Genomic DNA, 19110 nt, shown 5'->3' on the forward strand with positions numbered 1-19110 from the left:
CCAGCTGTGCACAGCGCGGGCGAGTGCACAGTGCAGCCAGACGTGCCTGCTGCAGCGTAGCGTGTGGTGCGCGGCGGGGAGGGGGGGGGGGAGAGGCGTGGGTGCAGGTGGGTGCTGGGGGTGGGGGGGCAGCTTTGGTTGGCATGCCCAGGGGCTGCAGTGCCGCCAGATGTTCGCACCGGTGGCCAGCTGTTTGCCACGAGGCGCATCCCGCACTACGCCGAGGGACGGAGATGGGGGCAGCCAGATGTGACGCCAGCGGCGACGGGGGGGGGGCAGATGTGGTGCGCTCCGGGGGCACCGCCGTGTGCCGGTGGCTCAGGTGGGGGGCAGCCAGGTGTGTGCGCCGGAGCCGGGGGGGGGGCGGCTCCCGGTGGGGCGGCGGCTCGGTGCCTCCAGTTGCGGCGGGGGGGGGGCCGCTCCGGAGCGCCCTGCCAGATGTGCCCGCTCCTCCCCCCTCCCCCTCCCAAGCTGCGCGCCCCGGTGCGCGGGGATGGAGGGGGGCGCGCAGGCGGGTGCGCGCCCGGGGCGCCGCCCCCCCGCCTCCCGGCGAGGGCGGGGGAGGCGGGGCGGCGCTGACGTCACGCCGGCGGCCCAGAGCGAGGCTGCCGGGAGCCGGCGGCCGAGGCGCTCCGCAGCCGCCCCGAGCGCGCGCACCGCTCCGCTCCGCTCCGCAGCGCTCCGCGCCCGCCCGGGAGCCGCGCCGCACCGCGCGGGCGGCGGTGCAGCGAGCTGCGCGGCGGCGGCGGCGGCGGCGCGGGCGGCGGCGCATCATGCTGGCCTGAGCGCGGGGCGCGCGCGCGCCATCGATCCCCAAATCGCGGAGTCTGAATTAATCCGGGCAGCCGGCGCGGGGGGTGGCGGCGGCGGCGGTGGAGGAGGAGGAGGAGGAGGAGGTGGCGGCGGCGGCGGCGGGGGGGGGGTGGGGGAGGAAGGCAGCGAGCGAGCGGGCGAGGCAGCGCCAGAGCCCGGCGGACACCATGGAGCTGGCGATGGAGAACCTGGGCAGCCTGCACGGCGTCCCGCACTCGCAGCCCGCCGAGCTCATGAGCCCGGCCCACGGGCGCCAGGGCTCGCACCGCAACCTGGTGCCGCACGCCCGGCCTGCCATGGTCTCCAGCATGGCCTCCATCCTGGAGGGAGGCGACTACCGCGCCGAGCACAGCCTGGCCGCCCCGCTCCACCCGGCCATGAGCATGTCCTGCGAGTCGCCGTCCGGCATGAGCCTGAGCAGCACCTACACCACGCTGACCCCGCTGCAGCACCTGCCGCCCATCTCCACCGTCTCGGAGAAGTTCCATCACCCGCACCACCACCATCACCACCACCACCCGCACCAGCGCCTCGCCGGCAACGTGAGCGGCAGCTTCACCCTCATGCGCGACGAGCGGAGCCTCGCCTCCATGGGCAACCTCTACAGCCACTACCCCAAGGACATGCCGTCCATGGGGCAGCCCCTCTCGCCGCTCCCCAACGGCCTGGGCAGCCTGCACAACGCGCAGCAGCCGCTGGCGCCCTACGGCCCCGGGGGCCATCTGCCCAACGAGAAGATGCTCTCGCCCAACGGCTTCGACTCGCACGCCGCGATGCTGTCCCGGGGCGAGGAGCACCTGGCGCGGGGGCTGGCGGCGCCCAGCTCGGCCATGATGCCGCCGCTCAACGGGATGCACCCGCACGGCCACCACCACGCTCAGCCCGGCGGCTCCCTCCTGGGCGAGCGGGAGCGGCAGGCCTCCGCCTCGGGCTCACAGCCCGGCGGCTCCGGGCAGGTGGAGGAGATCAACACCAAAGAGGTGGCTCAGAGGATCACGGCCGAGCTGAAGCGCTACAGCATCCCGCAGGCGATCTTTGCGCAGAGGATCTTGTGCCGCTCTCAAGGGACCCTCTCGGACCTGCTGCGAAACCCCAAGCCCTGGAGTAAGCTCAAGTCTGGCCGTGAGACTTTCCGGAGGATGTGGAAATGGTTGCAGGAGCCGGAATTTCAGAGGATGTCCGCGCTCAGGCTCGCAGGTAGGGCACGGCGGGTGTGCGAGGGCACCTGGGAGCCTGCTCCCGACACCTTCGGGGCTGTTTGGGTGTGCGGCTGCGAGCGTACGTGTGTGCTGTCGGCCTGTCACACGACTGAGCGTCCCCTCCCTTGCACACGCGGTGCTTGTGAAAGGCGCACACGGGGAAGCAGAGGGAGCCGGGGCGCACACGCAGCCCGGGCGTGCTCTCCGCAGCATTGGGAAGCTACCGTGTGTATGTGGCGCGGAGGGGGGTGGTGTTACCAGTGGCTTTTAAGTGTTGAGAAGCTAGAGAAGGAAATTATATTTAACGCAAATCCCCCCTCTCCCCACGCCCCGGGCTTGCTATTGGCGAAAACGGATCTCATAGGTCGCAGGAGCCGGGAATATTAACGCAGGAGGCTGCCCGGGACTACCGGACACTCTGCCCCCGCCATCCCGGCTCCAGCCCTGGCGATTATTTCCCGTTTTGGTCCCGCCCGCTGCAGCGGCCCCTTCCCCGCGCCGGGGACCCCGGGGCGCTGCTGACACGGTGCCGCCCCCGGGTGCCGGGTGCAGGCTGAGCGGCAGCCCGGCTCCTCGGGAGATGTCGGAGCACCTTCCTTTTCCGTTTGGCACCGCCGATCACGACGTGCGGCCCGACCTGGGCTCGGTAAATGCCTCTGGCTCCGTCCTCCCGCTGCCCGCTTTCGCCCCTCGGGCCAAAGCGGGTTTCTGCGGGGGAAACGGTGGTGCCTGCGTGGGACCAAAAATCGAGGTGCGGAGCCTCGGGAAGCGTCCGGCGCTGCCCTCCGGTCCCTTTGCAGGCACCAGTTCCCCCGGGAAAAAGAAGCATATGTCCCCCCGATCCCACCCTGGGGGGGGTGGGATGCTGCTCCCCAGCACCGCGGGTGCGCAGCCCACCGCCCGGCTCCGCGCCCGCCCCCAGAGGAGTTTATGCAGCCTCAGGCCGGCTTGGGCCGCAGGGTCAGGGACATGTTTGCTGGAAAAAAAAAAACGCGTCTTCGCGACGCAGACACCTGCGGGCCGTGCTGTGGTCGTCGGTGGCTGTTGCAGCTCTGCCGGCTCCGAGGGGGGCGGCCCGGCTAAGCGCTCCTCCGCGGTACGCGGAGCCGCAGGCGCGGCTGGGGTCTGTGTGCGGACACGGTGCAAGGGCTGGAAGAGGGGTGAGAGCCGAGCGGAGAGGTGGCTACCTCTGCCTGCGGGATCCCTCCCAGCGCTTCTTTCCCGGGCTCGGCTCACCCCGGCTCCTCCGCACGCTCCCTGGGAAAGATGGTCTTGGTTCAGCCAGACCAAGCGGGAGTGTCTGTGGATCGTAGGAAGGAGGGGTCATTTTTAAAGAAATCATAATTCTCCGTGGGGCAGAAGGGGCATGGCAGAGTCCGGTCCGCCGGGGCGCTCCGCACGGCAAGGAGTCCGCCGTTATTTATGGAGGAGAGCAGCGTTCATATGTATTTAGTGTAATTCAGTTGCTCTTTAATTAGGGCAGGGTAGTGGCATCTTTTAGTTCCAGTCGATGCCCTATTGAAAAGCAGTTAATAGAATGCAAATTGTTCTTGGCTTTACAAGGTTCTGGTAAATAAAGATTTAAACACTGCCGCGATCGGCCGTTTAATGCCCCCGTTGTTCGGGCTAATTGAGCGAGGGGTGGCTGACTTCTCGCCAAAATTCAAAAAAAATATATATACATAGTTACGATGATGAAAATTAACCCGCTTAGCCGAGAGGTTCGGGAAGGTTCGAGCCCGCTGGTCTCGGCTCGCCGGGGCCCCGGGTAGGAGCCTGACTACGGCGCGGCAGAGGCCGGCAGAGCTCGGCCCTGTCCTCGCTTCCGTCCCTATCCTGGTGTCTGGGGAGGTTTATTCTCCCCAAAATGGTTTTTAATCTCTCTGCCGCGACCTTCCCTGCGCTCCAAGGGGCGCTTTGCGCGAGGGGGAAATTTCCTTCCGTAAATGGAAACCATCATTTCATAGGGCCGGTTTGTAATTCTTCGCTTTCCGCGATGGAAAACCCCGCGATGGATTCGCCTCCGCTAAACTACAGCTTTCGCACGCGGGACCAGGGCCGCGGGCGCCTCGGCCGCCGGGAGCGAGCGGCCCGTCGGGACGGCCCCCGTTACAGCGCCGTCCGGACGGGGCGGGGGCTGCCCCGGCCGCCCCGAGGCCTTCCCGGCCCGACTCCTTTGTTCCGGTCTCCCGGCGCCGCTGCCGCCCCGCTGGGCCCGGGTTTCGTTTCGTTTCTCTCGCCACGTTTCTGCGCCGAAGGAGCCGGCCCTGGGGACCAGCGAGCCGCGGCGGGGAGGCCAAGCGGTCTGCCCGGCGTCAGTCCCGGTGAGCCACGTCGTGGGGCATGTTAAAACCCCTCTGAGGGGCGCCTGGGGGAGCCGAGGTCTGTTTTTAAAGGCTCCTGGCTTTTCAAAGCTGTGGTTTTGCTGCTGGGTCGTATTCGGCCCCGCCGCAACATACAGGCGTCGGGGGAAGCTGCTGGAGAAGCGGGACCGGGGGCCCAGAGCCGACCGGGTCCGCGGGTCGCCGTGGGTGCACGATGGGGAGCGGCCGGGGAGGCCCGAGTGCCCGCGGGCTCCCTTCGGCCCCGCTACTCATCCCGAGCGGCTCCCACGCCCCGGCCCCCGTGTGTACGGTCTCGGGTTGCCTTTAAAAGCGTGATTATATGGAAAAGAGTCGGGTGGGGGGGCCGTGCCAGGCCCCTCCGATCGATGCAGGCGAATGCCTCCCCCTGATTCACCCCGGGGCCGGCGATCGATCCTGCTCGTCCTTTTATACCGTCTCCAAACGCTGGGAAAGCGCCGCCGCGGAGCAGCCCTGGGCTGGCGGGGGCGGGGGGGAAGGAGAGCTGGAGGGGCCAGGAGGGCTGCGACCCCCGGCCCGACCCCGGTGAGGCTGAGCCGGGGTTGTGGCAGGAACAGCAGCCTGGGAATAGTAGTGTCGCCCCCTCTCCCAACGCAAGAAAAAAAAAGTGTTTTTCAGACGGAAGAACAGCGGCGAGGGGGCATGGCCAGGGCGAGGAGGCCGCGGGGACCGTCCCGTGGGGGTCGGCGGGGGGCCTGGGCGCCGGCGGCGGGAGCGGGGCCGGCCGGGCCTGGCAGCGTGGCCGCGGCCGAGCCCTGGCCCAGGGCTCTGCCCGGGGCGCCCGGCGCCGGCGGGGCAGCCAGTGCCCGGGGCAGGGCGGCTGCTCCTCGCCAGCTCGGCCGCCGCGCCGGGCCCGCAGCGCAGGCCATTTGGCCGGGTTCAGGAGTCCATCTGATGTATTAGTTCGAGTCAGTAAATAGAGGATCAATAAACAAGCTGGGCCCCTATAAATGGCAATTGCTGCTTTTCTCTTCTTTCCACTCCAATTCCCCCCTCTCGCCGCCCCACGCGCAGATGAACCATTAATTATTCAGCCGGGGCCTTGCCGCCTCCCCGGGCAGTGCAGCAGCCGGGGGGCTACGAGCTATCCACCTCCCCAAAGCCCGCACCTCTGCACGCCAGCAGCCAGCACCGGGCGGGCAGCGGCTCCTCTCCCCGCGCCGGGCTCCGCACAGGAGCAGTGTCTCTTTGAGAGGCATCTGGGCAACAGCTGGCCGCTGCCCGTCCCGTCCCTTCTGCCCATCCATCTTTCCGCAGTCTCCCCTTCCCTCCAGATGCAGCTCTGCAAACTTTGCCCCCCTCTCTTCCTCAGCTGCCCACGAGGCCGGGCCGGCGGGCAGCAGGGTGGGGAGAGCGCCCGGCGCTGCACCCCGGCGCCCGGCCCACGGCGCGGCCACCGCAGGCGGCACCTCTGCGGTGCCCCCCTCCCTCCCCCCAGAGCGCCCTTCGGGACCCCGAGTCGGGCCCTCCCTCCACGACGCAGCTGGGCTTCCCCCCCCTCCGACGGTGCTGAGGGTTGCCCCTCGACAGGGCTGCAGTTGGGGTGCAAGCAGAGACACCCCCAATCGCTGCCCTGTCTGGTCCTTCTGTCGGCAGCGACGGAGCCGCTAGGCGCCCCCGTGCTAAGGGGGGAGGGGGGCTGTCCGCCCCCTGTTTAGTCGAGGGCATTGGCACGGCTCGGCTCGAGGCGCAGGGGACGGGGACCCCCCACACCCCACTCCTCGTACAGAGCCTCAAATCTCGCCTCGGCATGTCAAGCCCTCCCCGATGTCAAGCCATCATCCTCACGTTAATTAGCAATTAGAGGAAGCGGAGCACCATGCTCTACCGCACCCTCAGGCCTCCGCTCCGTACTCACCGTCGAGGGGCCACAGAAAAGACCGTGGCTGCGGGCAGACAGCTAGCCGGGCCGGTAAGGGGCGAGCTGATCTCCCCGGACTGGTTGTGCCGAGCTGTTTGCAAGGGAGCTGCTTCGCTCTGAACCTCCAGCCGTGCTCGGCGCCAGGCTCCGGGCCGCGGTGCTGCGGCAGGGCTCGGGCGAGCTGCGCGGTGCAGCGCGCCGGGCGGGCAGGGAGCGGGCCGGGGGGCCGCGGGGGGCCGCGCGTCCCGGCGGAGACCGCGGGTCCCGCGAGCAACGGCCCCGTCTGCCTCTGCCACTTCCCGGTCTCATCCCCACACGCGGCAGCACACCTCAGGGCGATCTTTTTTTTTTTTTTTTTTTTTTTTTTTTTTTTTTTTTTTTTTTTCCCCTCAAGGAACAAGCTTGTCAAAGCTGTTGGATTTCTTCTTAAAACTGCACAAGCAAAGAAGCAGGCAGAAGCCCCTCCACCCCCCACCCGCGATCCCCCCTCTTTTGATCTCTTTTTTTTTTCCGCGCACTGACATTTCCCAAGGGAGAGCAAAAGAGGCTCCACGGCTCCAACCCGGCTCCATTTCCAAGGGCTTATTTGGGAGCCGTGTGCTCACCTGCGCTCCCATCCCTGCGTGTCCGTGGGTCGGTAGGTGCACTCCCATCCCTGCGTGCTCCCGTAGGGTAGTGGGTGCGTTTGCGTTCTTCCCCTTCGGCCCTTCAGGAACAATTTCTGTCGTTTTAGCATAAAGTACATTTAAGCGGCGACACCTCCGTCGCTGGCTCCGCTTCCCACCTCTCCTGGCGCCCCTTCTCCCGTGCCCGGCCCCGGGCTCGGCGGGTCGGGAGGGCCGAGGGGCCGCTGCCCCTTCGGATCAGGGGCTGAAAAACCACATCCCCGCCACGGATTTATTAATGCGTCTAGAAACAGAAAATTCGCTTGTGTTTATTACGGGGGAGGGCGAGAACATCGTTATTTTCCTTTTGCAACACTCACTCCTCCATCTCTGCGTTTATTTGTCCTTAACTCGAATTAACACTTAGCTGATAAATCATTCGGTGTTTTTCCCCTTGCTGCTGCGAGGTGCGCATCTGCGTGCGAAATCCAGCGCTTGCATAAAGCATTTGATCCGCGGAGCAGATTTACGGACCAGTCGATAGGATCCCTGCCCGCAGGAAGCCGGTGCGGGAGACATTCTCGGCCCGGTACTGGCTCTCCGCCGGTTCCCTGCACGGCTGGAGCCGGTTTGGTGCGATCAGCCCCGGGGCAGGCAGCGCACTCCGTAGCGGGGCGAAATCACGCGTGGGCCCGGTCCCACGCGCGAGGCCGCCCGCAGCCGCTCGACGACTGTGTTCGCGGTGACTGTCCGTCCACGGCGCCCGCCCGCAGCGGGAATCGCTGTTTCTAAGCCAAAATAATTCCCGTTGCGGGCAGCCAAGATGAGCCCCCGCGGGCAGGGGCGGCCGGGCGGGTTCCGCGGCCGCGCTGCCCCGGAGGGAGCCGGGCCCGTTTCCAAACTGGGCCCGGGACAGACCCGTCGCTCGCAACGGGCGAAGAGAGGTTTCGCCGAGCAGCTGCCCAAATTATTCTTTTTCTTTCTTTTTCTTTTTCTTTTTCTTTTTCTTTTTCTTTTTCTTTTTCTTTTTCTTTTTCTTTTTCTTTTTCTTTTTCTTTTTCTTTTTCTTTTTCCATATTCTTTCTTTTTTTAATTTCCCTTTTCTTTTTTTCCTCTTTCGTTTTTCGTTCGTCTCATTTCCCTTTCTTTTTAGATTCCTTTTTCTCTTTTCGTTTTTCTTTTTTTTTTAAAAAAAATCTTTCCCCTTTTTAAATTTTCCTTTCCTTTCCTTTCCTTTCCTTTCCTTTCCTTTCCTTTCCTTTCCTTTCCTTTCCTTTCCTTCTCCCTTGTCTTTCTTTTCTTTTCTTTTCTTTTCTTTTCTTTTCTTTTCTTTTCTTTTCTTTTCTTTTCTTTTCTTTTCTTTTCTTTTCTTTTCTTTTCTTTTCTTTTCTTTTCTTTTCTTTTCTTTTCTTTTTTCTCTCAATTTCTCTCCCGTTCTTCCCCAAGCGAGTCCCCAGTGAAACACGAAACGGTGTCGCTATTCAAAGAGGAAAACACCCGAAATCCAAGGCACTAGCGCGGGGCTATCATAAGGCAAAGGGCTAGCAAACGCCTGAGACCTTTGGCAAAGTCTAAAATTAATAGTGCTAATTAATACTGCCAACTAATGCTGCCATCTAGTACTGCTAACTAATACTAATAATTGCCAGAATAAGAGACAAGAATGCGCTGCCGCAAAACCCGGGAAATATTTCTCTCCCCTCATTTTCTTTCAAACTCAGTCCCTCGTAAGCGACTTTGGCCCAGCAACGGCGCCTTCCCGGGAGCAGCGCGGCGCTGCCGGCCCGCTGCGCCGAGCTCCGCGGCCGCGGACCGCGCAGCGGCGCTGCCCCGAGCGGCGGCTCCCGCCGCGGAGCCCCGCGCTCCCGGCTCCGCGTCCGGGCCGCGAAAGATGCGGAAAATCCCGGGTTGTTTCTCTGCTTTCGATCTGCGCGGATGCGAGGTCGATGGGTAAAAGCAGCCTCCGTAGCGGGGGAGATTTACAGGATCAATTGCACATTATTTCGCAGCCGTAAAATGGGAGAAAAAAGTGTTGTTTCGGGCTGGAGATGGGAACCGTTCGGGCTGTCATCCTTCCGCACACGGGAGGAAATACCCGCCTTATAAAAAAACAAAAACAAACCCGCAAAAATCAAAAAATCAGAGGGCAATAAACTTTTTTTTCCCCCTTCACTGGGGACATTATTTGCATTTGGGAGTTTTCACGTTAATAACCGGCAACTTTGGCCGGCGGCGCAGGAGCGCCGCGGGGCCGCGGGAAGCGACGGCCGGGGCCGCCCGCCCGTGCGGCGCGGGGCAGCCGCGAACCGGTGGCGCCGGCTCCGCGGGGGCGGCCGCTGCGCGCCCTGCCGCGCCCCGCACCGCGCCGCCTCCCGTTATCAGCGCGCCGGGGCCGGGCCGCGCCGAGCTGCCTCGCTCCGTCTCAAGCTATTTTTTTGTTTGCTCTTAATCTGCGCGTCAGAAGGGGCCAATAAAACCTCCCGCCGGTTAAATATTAAATCGCTCCCCCCAAAAAAACACCCCCAACGAGGAAATAATCTCGCCCCTGCTCCTGGTGGCAGCTTCGATTAGAAAACACCTGAGTCCTTTGCAGCAGTCGCCTCTTTCTCCTGCTGCTTTGCAAGGCGACCCCCCAAATTCTGCCCCCAAATCCCCCCCATCCCCTCTTTTCGTTGTCTGCTGCGGAGGAACCCCGACTCCCAAAGCAGAGCCACCGTGGAGCTGGTGACTCCGGGGCTGTGTTGTGGCCAGCTTTCAGTTGTCATTTTTTCGGGTGTGCATTTTGGGTGTTTGGATTATTTGTTTCCCCCCCCCCTCCTTTTTTTTTCCTTGGGTGTACAGCAAGAGGGTGATTTTTTTTCTGTCCTGTCAATTGCCACTGAAACCATAAGGGAGAGATAACAGAGAAGAGAAAACTCTCAGAGTGACCTTTGAATCAATTTGAAAAACCTCATTTAACTGATAAGTCTTGAAAGGCCCAGAACTAATTTGAAAATACATCTATTAAAATCTCATTGCCGCTGCCTGAGAGCTGCTGGGAAGGGTGTGCGAGGCAGACTTCCTGGGGTCTGGGGAGCTGGGAGAGCAGGTTTAAGCCCTGGTCAACAAAGAGATTGCATTGCTGCTCGCAAAATGATGGGGTTTTAAAAAATGAGAGAAAATAAGAATATTAAAAGCGAATTGGTCCTTCTTCCCCTGCTGGTGGGGAAACGGGAGATTTACAGCATTTTCCTGCGATAACCAGGCACGGAGTCTGGGATTGCAGACAGAATATTGGATTTTTTTTTCCTCCAGAAAACAAATCCAATATTTTCTCATTCCGCTCAGTTCCAGTTGCAGAGCAGGGGAGTCTGCACCTCTCAGCGAGGGGGAGCCGTCGCCTCCAGGAGAGGCTGGGGCTGGGGTCACTGCGGGGGGAGGCTCTGGGTGCGCAGAGATTCAAGGTGTTTCCGTGCAGATTTGTCAACTACATGGAGCAAACACCAAAATCAGGGACAAGACACGGGTTTTGAGGTTGGAACCGCCAACGTGGAGCCACCTCGACAGACCCGGGGAGCTGCAGATTTACAAGTGCAGGTAGCAACCCCACTGCCTCGCAGCTCCGAGCGCAGAGGGTCTCATCCTGCCCGCAGCCCCGAGGTGCACGAACAGCAGCCGGGCAACAGGCTGTGGGGAAGGAGCTGACTGATCACCATGGTCACTCCACCAGCCTCCACATCCGAGCGGGCACTGGTGGGAGCCACCTGGGAGAAATCCCATGGGCTGTGGGGCACAGCGGCACGGCCCGCAGGGGTCCGATGCTGCAAATCGCTGCAAGTTGCAGCTGTTTTGCAATTCCTGTTTGATTTCTAACCACCTAGTGAACAAAAAGGAGGCAGGGCAGGGATGGCTGAAGGTAGCAGAAGACCAGAGACAGGGCCCAGATTCCCCCTTTCCTGAAGTGGGAACATCGCAACCTGCCCCTTCCCCTGCACACACTACCGCACCTCGGCCAACGACCATGCAGCAACATGTTTGTACATATTAACCGAAAATCCAATACAGAAACCTCCCCTGCGCATGCGTCTCCCTGCAGCGAGAGTGGCAGAGGGCACAAGTGGCACAGCGGCGGGTGGTCGCGGCGCTTGGCGCGTGGGCGAGGGATGTGGCGATGGCACCGTGGCGGGGGGCAGCGGGGCGGCACGGAGGCGATAAGGCGGCCGGATGTGGGGCAGGCGACGGGGACGGGAAAGCAGGAAATGGAGAGCAACGCCCGCTGTAAACCAAATGTCCGCGGAGCCTTCGCGTGGCGTCAGCGAAGCTCGTGTCGGAACGGCGGTGGCCGATTCGTGAAATGAACAAAAAATGGACAAAAAAAAAATGTGAAAAATACCACCGGGTCTTGACTCAGAGGGGCTGGGATTTTCCAGACTGCAGGGGATTCAGAGAAACAACCTGCCACCCCCCAGGCTTCAAGGCCTTCAGGGGTTCAGTCAGGGCCACCTCTTATTTCAGATGGGCTGGATTTCCAATGGAAATTGCTGTCTCTCTGGCTATCTATACCTTTAGCGCCTGAACTGAATATTTTAGATTAGAGGCAAGAGTTTTCTGCTTTGCTGCCTAAATCCCTGTGGCTTTTTGGAAAGGCTCGGGGACATGCCCAGGAGCCTTACACCCTGGATCACTGAAGAAGGTGTTAGAAAGCTTTGATCCGCCTGTACGCCCTCGAGTCCATGCACGCACACAGCTCTGCCCCGGCTCTCTTTTAGGGGCCACGGTGCCACAAGAAAAACACGCTGAGGTATCAGCCCGTTGGCTCTGCATCGAAGTGAGGATGCCTCCAAGCTTTAGATCAGTCTGAGACCTGCCTTTAGCTGTTGCCTTAAACCCAGCACAGCACCGAAAGGCAGCAGAGAGGGGCTGGGGTCAGCCTCTGGTTTTGAACACTGGGGAAAAGGGGGGAAAAGAAGGAGGTTGGAGCAAAAATATTCTCATCCAGATGGTCCTAGGTTGGTGCCGGGGAGACCTGCTCGCTGGGGTTGTGCATGGGAACCAGTTGGGGTTCACAGGGAAGGCATTGCGCCAGCAGCATTGATTCCTTGGTCTGGCGGGATGCTGACGGCCTCTGTGTCTTGGGGGCTCAGCACTTTTCTGTGAGCAGGATTGATCCGCCAGGCAATCCTTGAGCTATCTTGAGGCCACCATCGGTAATGCTTTTAGCTGGGCCTCAGTCTTCATCTGGGGCCAACCATGGTGGGACACGACTGGCAAACGGGCTAAAGATGTGAGCAATGGCAGGAATGTAGCGAGGTGGCCCGATGCAGGACAGCAGCATGCCAGGAGCATGTTTCATCAGCCACCGCCTGCGAGTGAATTTATTAATGGCTCCGCTCAGGACTGTGGCCATTGAGTGGCAAGATTTGCTGATTAAACGGAAATTCAAAATCTCATTAATACCTTGAATGATATAGATCATCTCCAGCAAGATTTAAACCAAGGCGGGGACTGACAGGCAAAATGGATGACAGATCTTAAAACATTTGGGGTTGTTAAAAAATAGCAAAGCCAAAAGGCAACGCAGATTCTCATGCCTTTAAAGGTGGGGACAGAACATTTTAGAAAGATGGGGCTCCCACTAAAACAAAGAACCAGTAATAAGAGCAAGAGACACTTACACAGAGATGGTTAGGATTTGAAGAATGACATTGCTATCTATACCTTAACATATATATATTCAGTTAGGGATACACACTATTGCTCTCTTAAGTACTGGTGGCTTCTGCAGCTCAAGGCAGTCTGCAAATTATTTAAAAGGATACAATGCGATTGCTAGCCCCAAAGACGGAGCAAGCGGGATGTACGGTGTTGTGTCGCCTTTTCCCATGCACACTATGTGGTATAAAACCTGAGCATGCTGTATAGAAACGTAGGTCTGGAGGGAGGCAGTGGGCTCAGGGCTGCGTGTTTCCATGACTGAAAAGAACATTTGTGGGTTATATGAATCTCAAAGCCGTTTCCAGCAACGGGGAAACAGGGCCGCCAAGACGTTATCTCAGAGACAGTGAAACTAAGGCATGGAGAAGGCAGCGCTTTGCTTCAGGCTGGTGGAGCGGCGGACGGAGGTGCATCGCCGCGCGGCGGCAGCGTGGGCAGCTGCGTGGGTCAGCCCCGAAGGGTTGAACGCGAACGAGGCCATGGGCCGACCCAGCTGGGGCTGAGCCGAGCTGATTCATCCCCAGGCCCCCTCACGCTCTGGGTACCAACTTCTACCCCACCGCTTAGAGACCCGTGATCGCTCCACACGCTGCCGCCGCGGCCTCCCCATCAGCAGGTCTTGACACACCGTTCTGACCGTGTTCTGCGCATCTGTGCTTGCTATTCTCGTGTTTCTGTTCGCAAACCTGAGGCAATCGCACGTATATAGAAATCACCAGATCTGAATGCTCTAGCTCCCTTTCAGTGTCTAATTAACCTTGGCCGCTCGCTCCTTCCTGTGCCAAGCGCTGTCTTGGCAGGCTGGGGAGCCTGGAAAAAAAAAATAATAAAAGGAGCCAGAAAATCCCAGTGCAGGAACCTGCCAGCAGCCAGGAGGGAAAAGCCGGAGCTGCCTGTTAGAGGAGGTTTGCTGGCACTAGCTGCCCTTTCCTCATTTGCAGCACAGCGAGGAAAAGCCTGACCGACATCGCGACAAAACAGAGGCAAAAGCAAATTGCAGCCTGTTCTGCTGCTTATGGCACAGCCCGGGTTAACCTCCCCCCACCCCCTGCATTGAAACTGCTGCTCCAAACACAGCTGAGCTTAAGTCTAGGCAGGAGAAGGGAGCAGGAAGAGTAGGGCCTGGAAAAAGGGTGCTGTTTGTCTGCTACCCAGGTAGGAGGTAAACTGAGGTCTGATGTTGTCATTTATCCCGGGAACCCTAAATTTGGGGGCACTCAGGCTTGTCTTCCTCCCACTCAACGGCACTGATGTGTTCAGGGGGCTTGGTTTTTAGTAGCGGTCTGCAGCATGCTGTCCGGACACTGGTGCGCTGGTTTTAGCCGTCTGCCATGGATGAGCTCTGAGCTTTGCAGGGGACCAGAGTAAAGCAGCCGAGATAACCAAAGGGGCAAGACCTTGTGCTAAAGCTGTCTTGAAAGGATGGAGAAGGCGGTGGTCGCCCCAAGGACCACATGTAGCATTGCCCGCAAGATGCTCCCCTACCAGCAGTAGTAGGGAGCTCCAGCCAGGTTTAGCACACGGCAGGGAGGCTCAGGCAGCTGCAAAGCTGTGGCCGGGCTGGCTGCTGCCCTGCACGGGATCTCGGCCACTGAGAAACCCCCCAGAGTGGAACCGGTGTGCGTGCAAGGGTTGAGTGCCATTTATAAAGGAATCAGGAGCCGGATTGGACCTTGGGCAGTTCCATCTCCCCACTGGATGCCTCTAAAGAAGTCAACCTGTACCAGAAGCTACTTCCCATGGAGAAATGCTTTTTTTCTCCCTGTCCCTGGATACTTATGCTCCCCTTGGTGGCAGCAGGGTTTTGCTTTCCTCCCCTCATGAGGGTTTTTGGGGTGTTCCTAGGTGAGAAGGACACTGCAGCAAGAAGTGCATAGGGTCATTTTTACATCCCCGCTCCTCCAGGAGATGTTGGTTTGGGGCTGCTCAGCCCTTCAGTGATGACTGCAGCCAGAGATTAAACCTCATATAATAGTAATAATAATAATAATAATAATAATAATAATAATAATAAAAAAAAAAAAAACAGGTAAACTTCTGCCCAGCCTCGTCTTTCCTTCTCATACCTGACCACACACAAAGTGCCAGGACAGGACTGGAAGGACAACAGTTTTGACTTTGCCGCAGATTGACAGGGTGACCTTCCACAAATCCCTGCCATCTCACCCTGTGCCTCAGTTTCCCCACATGTAAAGTGGAAGCAAAAGTGCTTACAGAGTATATTAAGAAACCTGTGCCGGGTTATTAAAGCCAATGACTCCGTGGCGCTTTGTAAAAGGCCAAATCTTTAAGCTGCAAGATTAGCTCCAAAGAATGATGCCCCTTTGCGGGAAGTCACGCTACCCTTGGCCGATAAAGAGCAGGTAATGAGCAAACTCTCTCCATTAGGGATAAAATTGCAAATGTATTCGGAGCTGCTGACGGGTGATGGTATCAGGGGCTGACAGAGATATCAACGTGTCTGCCTCTACAGCCAGCAAAGGCTGCTCCGATTACAGAGCTTTAAAGAGCATCGGAGACAACAGCACTCGCTTGTCTATCACAGGGCCGGGGAGCCCAGAAGAGAGTTGTAATGACCCCAGCGCCCGAGCACAAACATTGTGTCCACGCACATGGCACTTGCATTTTGTCCATAATCCTTATTTCTTACCCTCTTTTGAGGGTCCTAGGTCTGCCGCGGCTCAGGGTCTCCATAGATAAATCATGATCCTCAAGGACCGAGGGGAGAGTCTGGTGCAGTTTGGCTCCAATGTGTCCCTTGACAAAATGATGGGATTGATGCTGCGGCAGTTCGTGTTTCCAAAGTCCCTTTGGGATGGAGTGATCCCTTTCCCAGTCATCTTCCAAACTAGAAAGCAATGAAGAGGAAAAAGAGCAGTGGGATGGTTGGCATTTTGTTGTGTTTCTTCTCACTCTTCCACAAAAAGAGGGGGTTTAATAACTTTTAACCACTTTAATAACAGGTCCCTGAAATAGATCCATGGATTGTTCCCTTTCAGGGAACTTTCATTCTTTTTGGGGGATCAGACTTCAGGCTTTCAATGACATTTATAATCTGGAAGGTTTCACTGAGGTCTCACATAGTCCCAAGACTCCAGCTCTGCCCTTAGCGAAACCCTTGTGACTCCATTGATTTCAGCCTGGTTTTTGCTCCAAACACCTGCATTATCCTGACACAAAGATAAATGCATCAACTCCACAATCTTACTGGAAATCCAGGGAAATTTGTCTTTCCAAACCTAGAGAGAATGGTTGTCAAACCTTAATATTCTAGGGAGAGATCCTTTATGGTCTCATGCCAGAGCTCCCTATAAACTATACGCACACCTGCGTGGACACAAGCAGACAAGCAACAAGACCATCTCATGACGGCATCCAGAAACAGGCCCAGGTGGAGATCTGGCATGTGCCAGATCCAAACCAGAAAGGATTTGATCTGTTTTCCCCTGTCACACTCCTGTCAGCACCTATGTGGTCCAAACCACCCCCCATCCTAGAGCATATCCATTCTCTCATCCCAGCCCTGGATGGGGATCCCAGCTCTGCTCTCTCTCCCATGCCCTGGAGTAAAACAAGAGAGGATGTGCCTCTGCCTGCTAACTAGATCCTCTGGTTCAGGGGTTTTAAGTTTGATTTAAGGCATTTTGTTTGTTTTCTGATGTGCGCCTGTGTTTAAGTGCTTCTTTTTTGTGGGTGCATCTGCATTAGAGCTGCTAAAAATTGTGTATGGCTCAGAAATGAGGCAAAAAATGCCAGTTTGGCCAGGCAAAAGAATTGCAAATATGTGCCCTTTGCACCTAACTAGAAAGGGGGGGGGAGGAAAGAAAGAAAGAAAAAAAGAAATTGAAATTACTTAAATCAGTGCTTCTGTTCAAAACAAAAGTTGATTTCCAAACTGCTCTTTTCTACCAAAAATTTGAAAACATCTCTCCAAAGCTGAAACAACCTTTTCTACCCAAACCTGATTATTCTCAGCAATTCAGCTGGCTTAAACACATTTAAGAAAAAAAAAAAGAAAACACATTTATTTGCTTTTATTTTTGGAGCCATTACCAAACAGCAGATAGGTCATTCTCAGGGGGTTAATCTGCATGTGTTCGACTCGGAAGGACGAGGGCTGTATTTGCACATACGGGGCTGACCGGCTTTGTCCGCCTGTGCGTGTGCGTGTGCCTATAGCTGGTGGATCAGCTCACACAACGGGGTGGCTGGTAGTATGTGCGTGTCCATCAGTCCGGCTGGTACTGCAGGTTGTTCGGAGACGATGGGAGACGTTAAAGAGGACATTTTAGCCACGCGGTTAAGACTTGAACTGGTTTAGCTGGGCCCTTCCCAGCATCATGGCGTTTTGTTTCTTAGGATGTAGTTGTTAGTCTTAAAAAAAAATAATAAAAGTTAATTCTTTAAAGAAGGGGGGTGGGATAAGAGGAAAAGCCTCCCTCGTTTGCAAGCCAGGGCAGGGCAGAGAGCAACACCCTGGCCAGCGCTGGGCCTGGCTCTGCTGGCGGCGGCTGCAGTCCTGAGGTTGCAGGGAGGAGGAGTATCGGCCCTGTTTTTCACACTAGAAGATGCTGCTTAATCAATATAGGCAGAGCCAAGATCTTCAATCATGTGTTTTGCATTATAAGCACTGTCATATCTCCAGGAAAAGGGATCTCTGGAGGAATATTTTCTAAATCTGGGGTTTCAGACTCCCCCCCCTCACTCTCCTGTTCAAGGATTTTTCTAATGACATCTTATATAGGTTTTATACACTCTCTTTGATAACATTTTAATTCCAGCTGGCTACTCTTACCTTTATGCTTTTGCTTCTTACATGCCAAAATCAAGCAATAGGTTGCTTTATATCTCAAATGAGAAACACCAACTGGTGGTGCTGGGAGCCAGCTGGTGGGAAGCGCTGGAGTCAGGGCCCGGGTCCGCAGTGTTACTGGCTGGTATTTCAGGTACCCAGAAAGAATAAAATTGTCACTCAATTTCCTCAGAGAAATACGACCTTTTATTTTTTTTCTATAAAAATGGGAGAAAAGGGACACTAAGGAAGTTAGTGAGTAAAAATAGCGAAAGCAGAGAGAAAGTGCTTGTTGGCTGCTTTCAGCTGAGGCTTTGATATCTACAATATACAGCTGTGCGATTTCTTTTTTCTTCTCTTTTCCTCACTTTGTCTTTTTTTCTTTTCATTTTCTTTTTTTCCTTTTAAATGCCTTTTTCTTTTTCTTTTCCTTTTTTCTCTTCCTTTTTTTTCCTTTCCCCTTTTTCTTTTTTCTTTTTCTTTTCTTCTTTTTGTTTTTTTTATTATTTTTTCTTTGCTTCTATTCCTTTTCTCTTTTCTTTCTTTTTTTCTTTTTCTTTTTCTTTTTCTTTTTCTTTTTCTTTTTCTTTTTCTTTTTTTCTTTTTTCTTCTTTTTTTTTCTTTTTCTTTATTTCTAGCTTGAGCTCTATTTTTCTTCTCCTTTCTTTCTTGTAATATTTTGTTCAAAAGATTTTTTTAACAGAAAGAAATTGAATTTAGCCACAGAAATAATTTCATCTGACAAATAATTGTTTGGGTACATTCACCGAGCCATGAGTTTACAGTATTCACCCCACTGCTTCTGGTGGGGAAGTAAAGGGGACAGCAGAGCTCAGATTGAGGGTATAATCCCAATCTGATGGGAATAAACAGGCAGTAACACCAGTCTCTCCTGTGCTCCTACCTTGGTCCCAGCTCCTAGGCATGCACAAGCCTGTCCAAAGAGAAGTCCCCACTTCCAGAAGCCCCTTGCCTTTGCCTCCCTCTTTACAAACCTTACAGCAAGCTCCCCAGCCAGTCACGTAGCGATCAAACTGATGTGCCAGCAATATCCAACACGCAGTTAAAGCTACTCGTGGGAGTTTCAATAAAATCGACAGGGCAGAATCAATGATCTGCACCAGCTCTTCCCTGCCCCCATCGAGCCCTCCCCAGCACACGCGGCACAAAGCCGAGGGGGCAGGAAAAATATCCAGGCCTGCGAAACGCAGGCTGTGGGAGGGGGGCCAGGCAGAGATCTGATTACAAATCTATCACATACTTCCCATGATTAATTGCTTCTTTACCAGAAGCAACAGCTCTGCATGGGGGTCATTTTTAAAGGTAACATTGGGTTGGAAGTTTTCTTTCGGCGCCGCATCTGCGCCCGGACGCAAGCGCAGGTGAGGGAGCAGCTGGGAACATGGAGGCGAGCAGGAAATGGGAGCGGAGGTGCCGAGCAGGCAGGAAAGCAGGAGAGAAAGAGCTCCCAGCCATGGCTGCTTCCGTCATGGGGAGCAAATCGCGGCCACCACCTGCATTTGCAGCACCGAGTCATGATGCTGAGCTCTCCCAGACTGCTGTGCCCTTTCTGAGCAAGATAAAGCCATTTAAAAAGATTTTCCTAGCCAAAGTTCCCCACGTCCGGTAAGGACACGTGGGAGCAGGCTGCGTCAGCCCCCACTTTGCTCTTCTCAGTGCAAAAGTTGCGTTCACATCTCACCCTGGGACTGCACGGGGATGTTGTATTGGTCTCCATCTGGGAGGACATCTCCAGACTGGGGACCTTGGACACCACGAGGGG

The 19110-nt window shown here is 56.7% G+C and overlaps 1 protein-coding gene across 1 annotated transcript in view; it reads left to right on the forward strand.

Annotated features, from left to right (window-relative positions):
• Window positions 1-980: 980 nt before the first annotated feature.
• Window positions 981-19110, forward strand: part of ONECUT3 (one cut homeobox 3) — a 32283-nt gene continuing 14153 nt past the window's right edge. The window contains exon 1 of the mRNA XM_062596342.1: window positions 981-2010. Within this exon, the coding sequence (XP_062452326.1) occupies window positions 981-2010 (1030 nt within the window). The remainder of the gene's footprint in view (window positions 2011-19110) is intronic.

Source organism: Rhea pennata, chromosome 27 (genome assembly GCF_028389875.1).
Source record: "Rhea pennata isolate bPtePen1 chromosome 27, bPtePen1.pri, whole genome shotgun sequence".
Classification (NCBI taxonomy): Eukaryota; Metazoa; Chordata; class Aves; order Rheiformes; family Rheidae; genus Rhea; species Rhea pennata.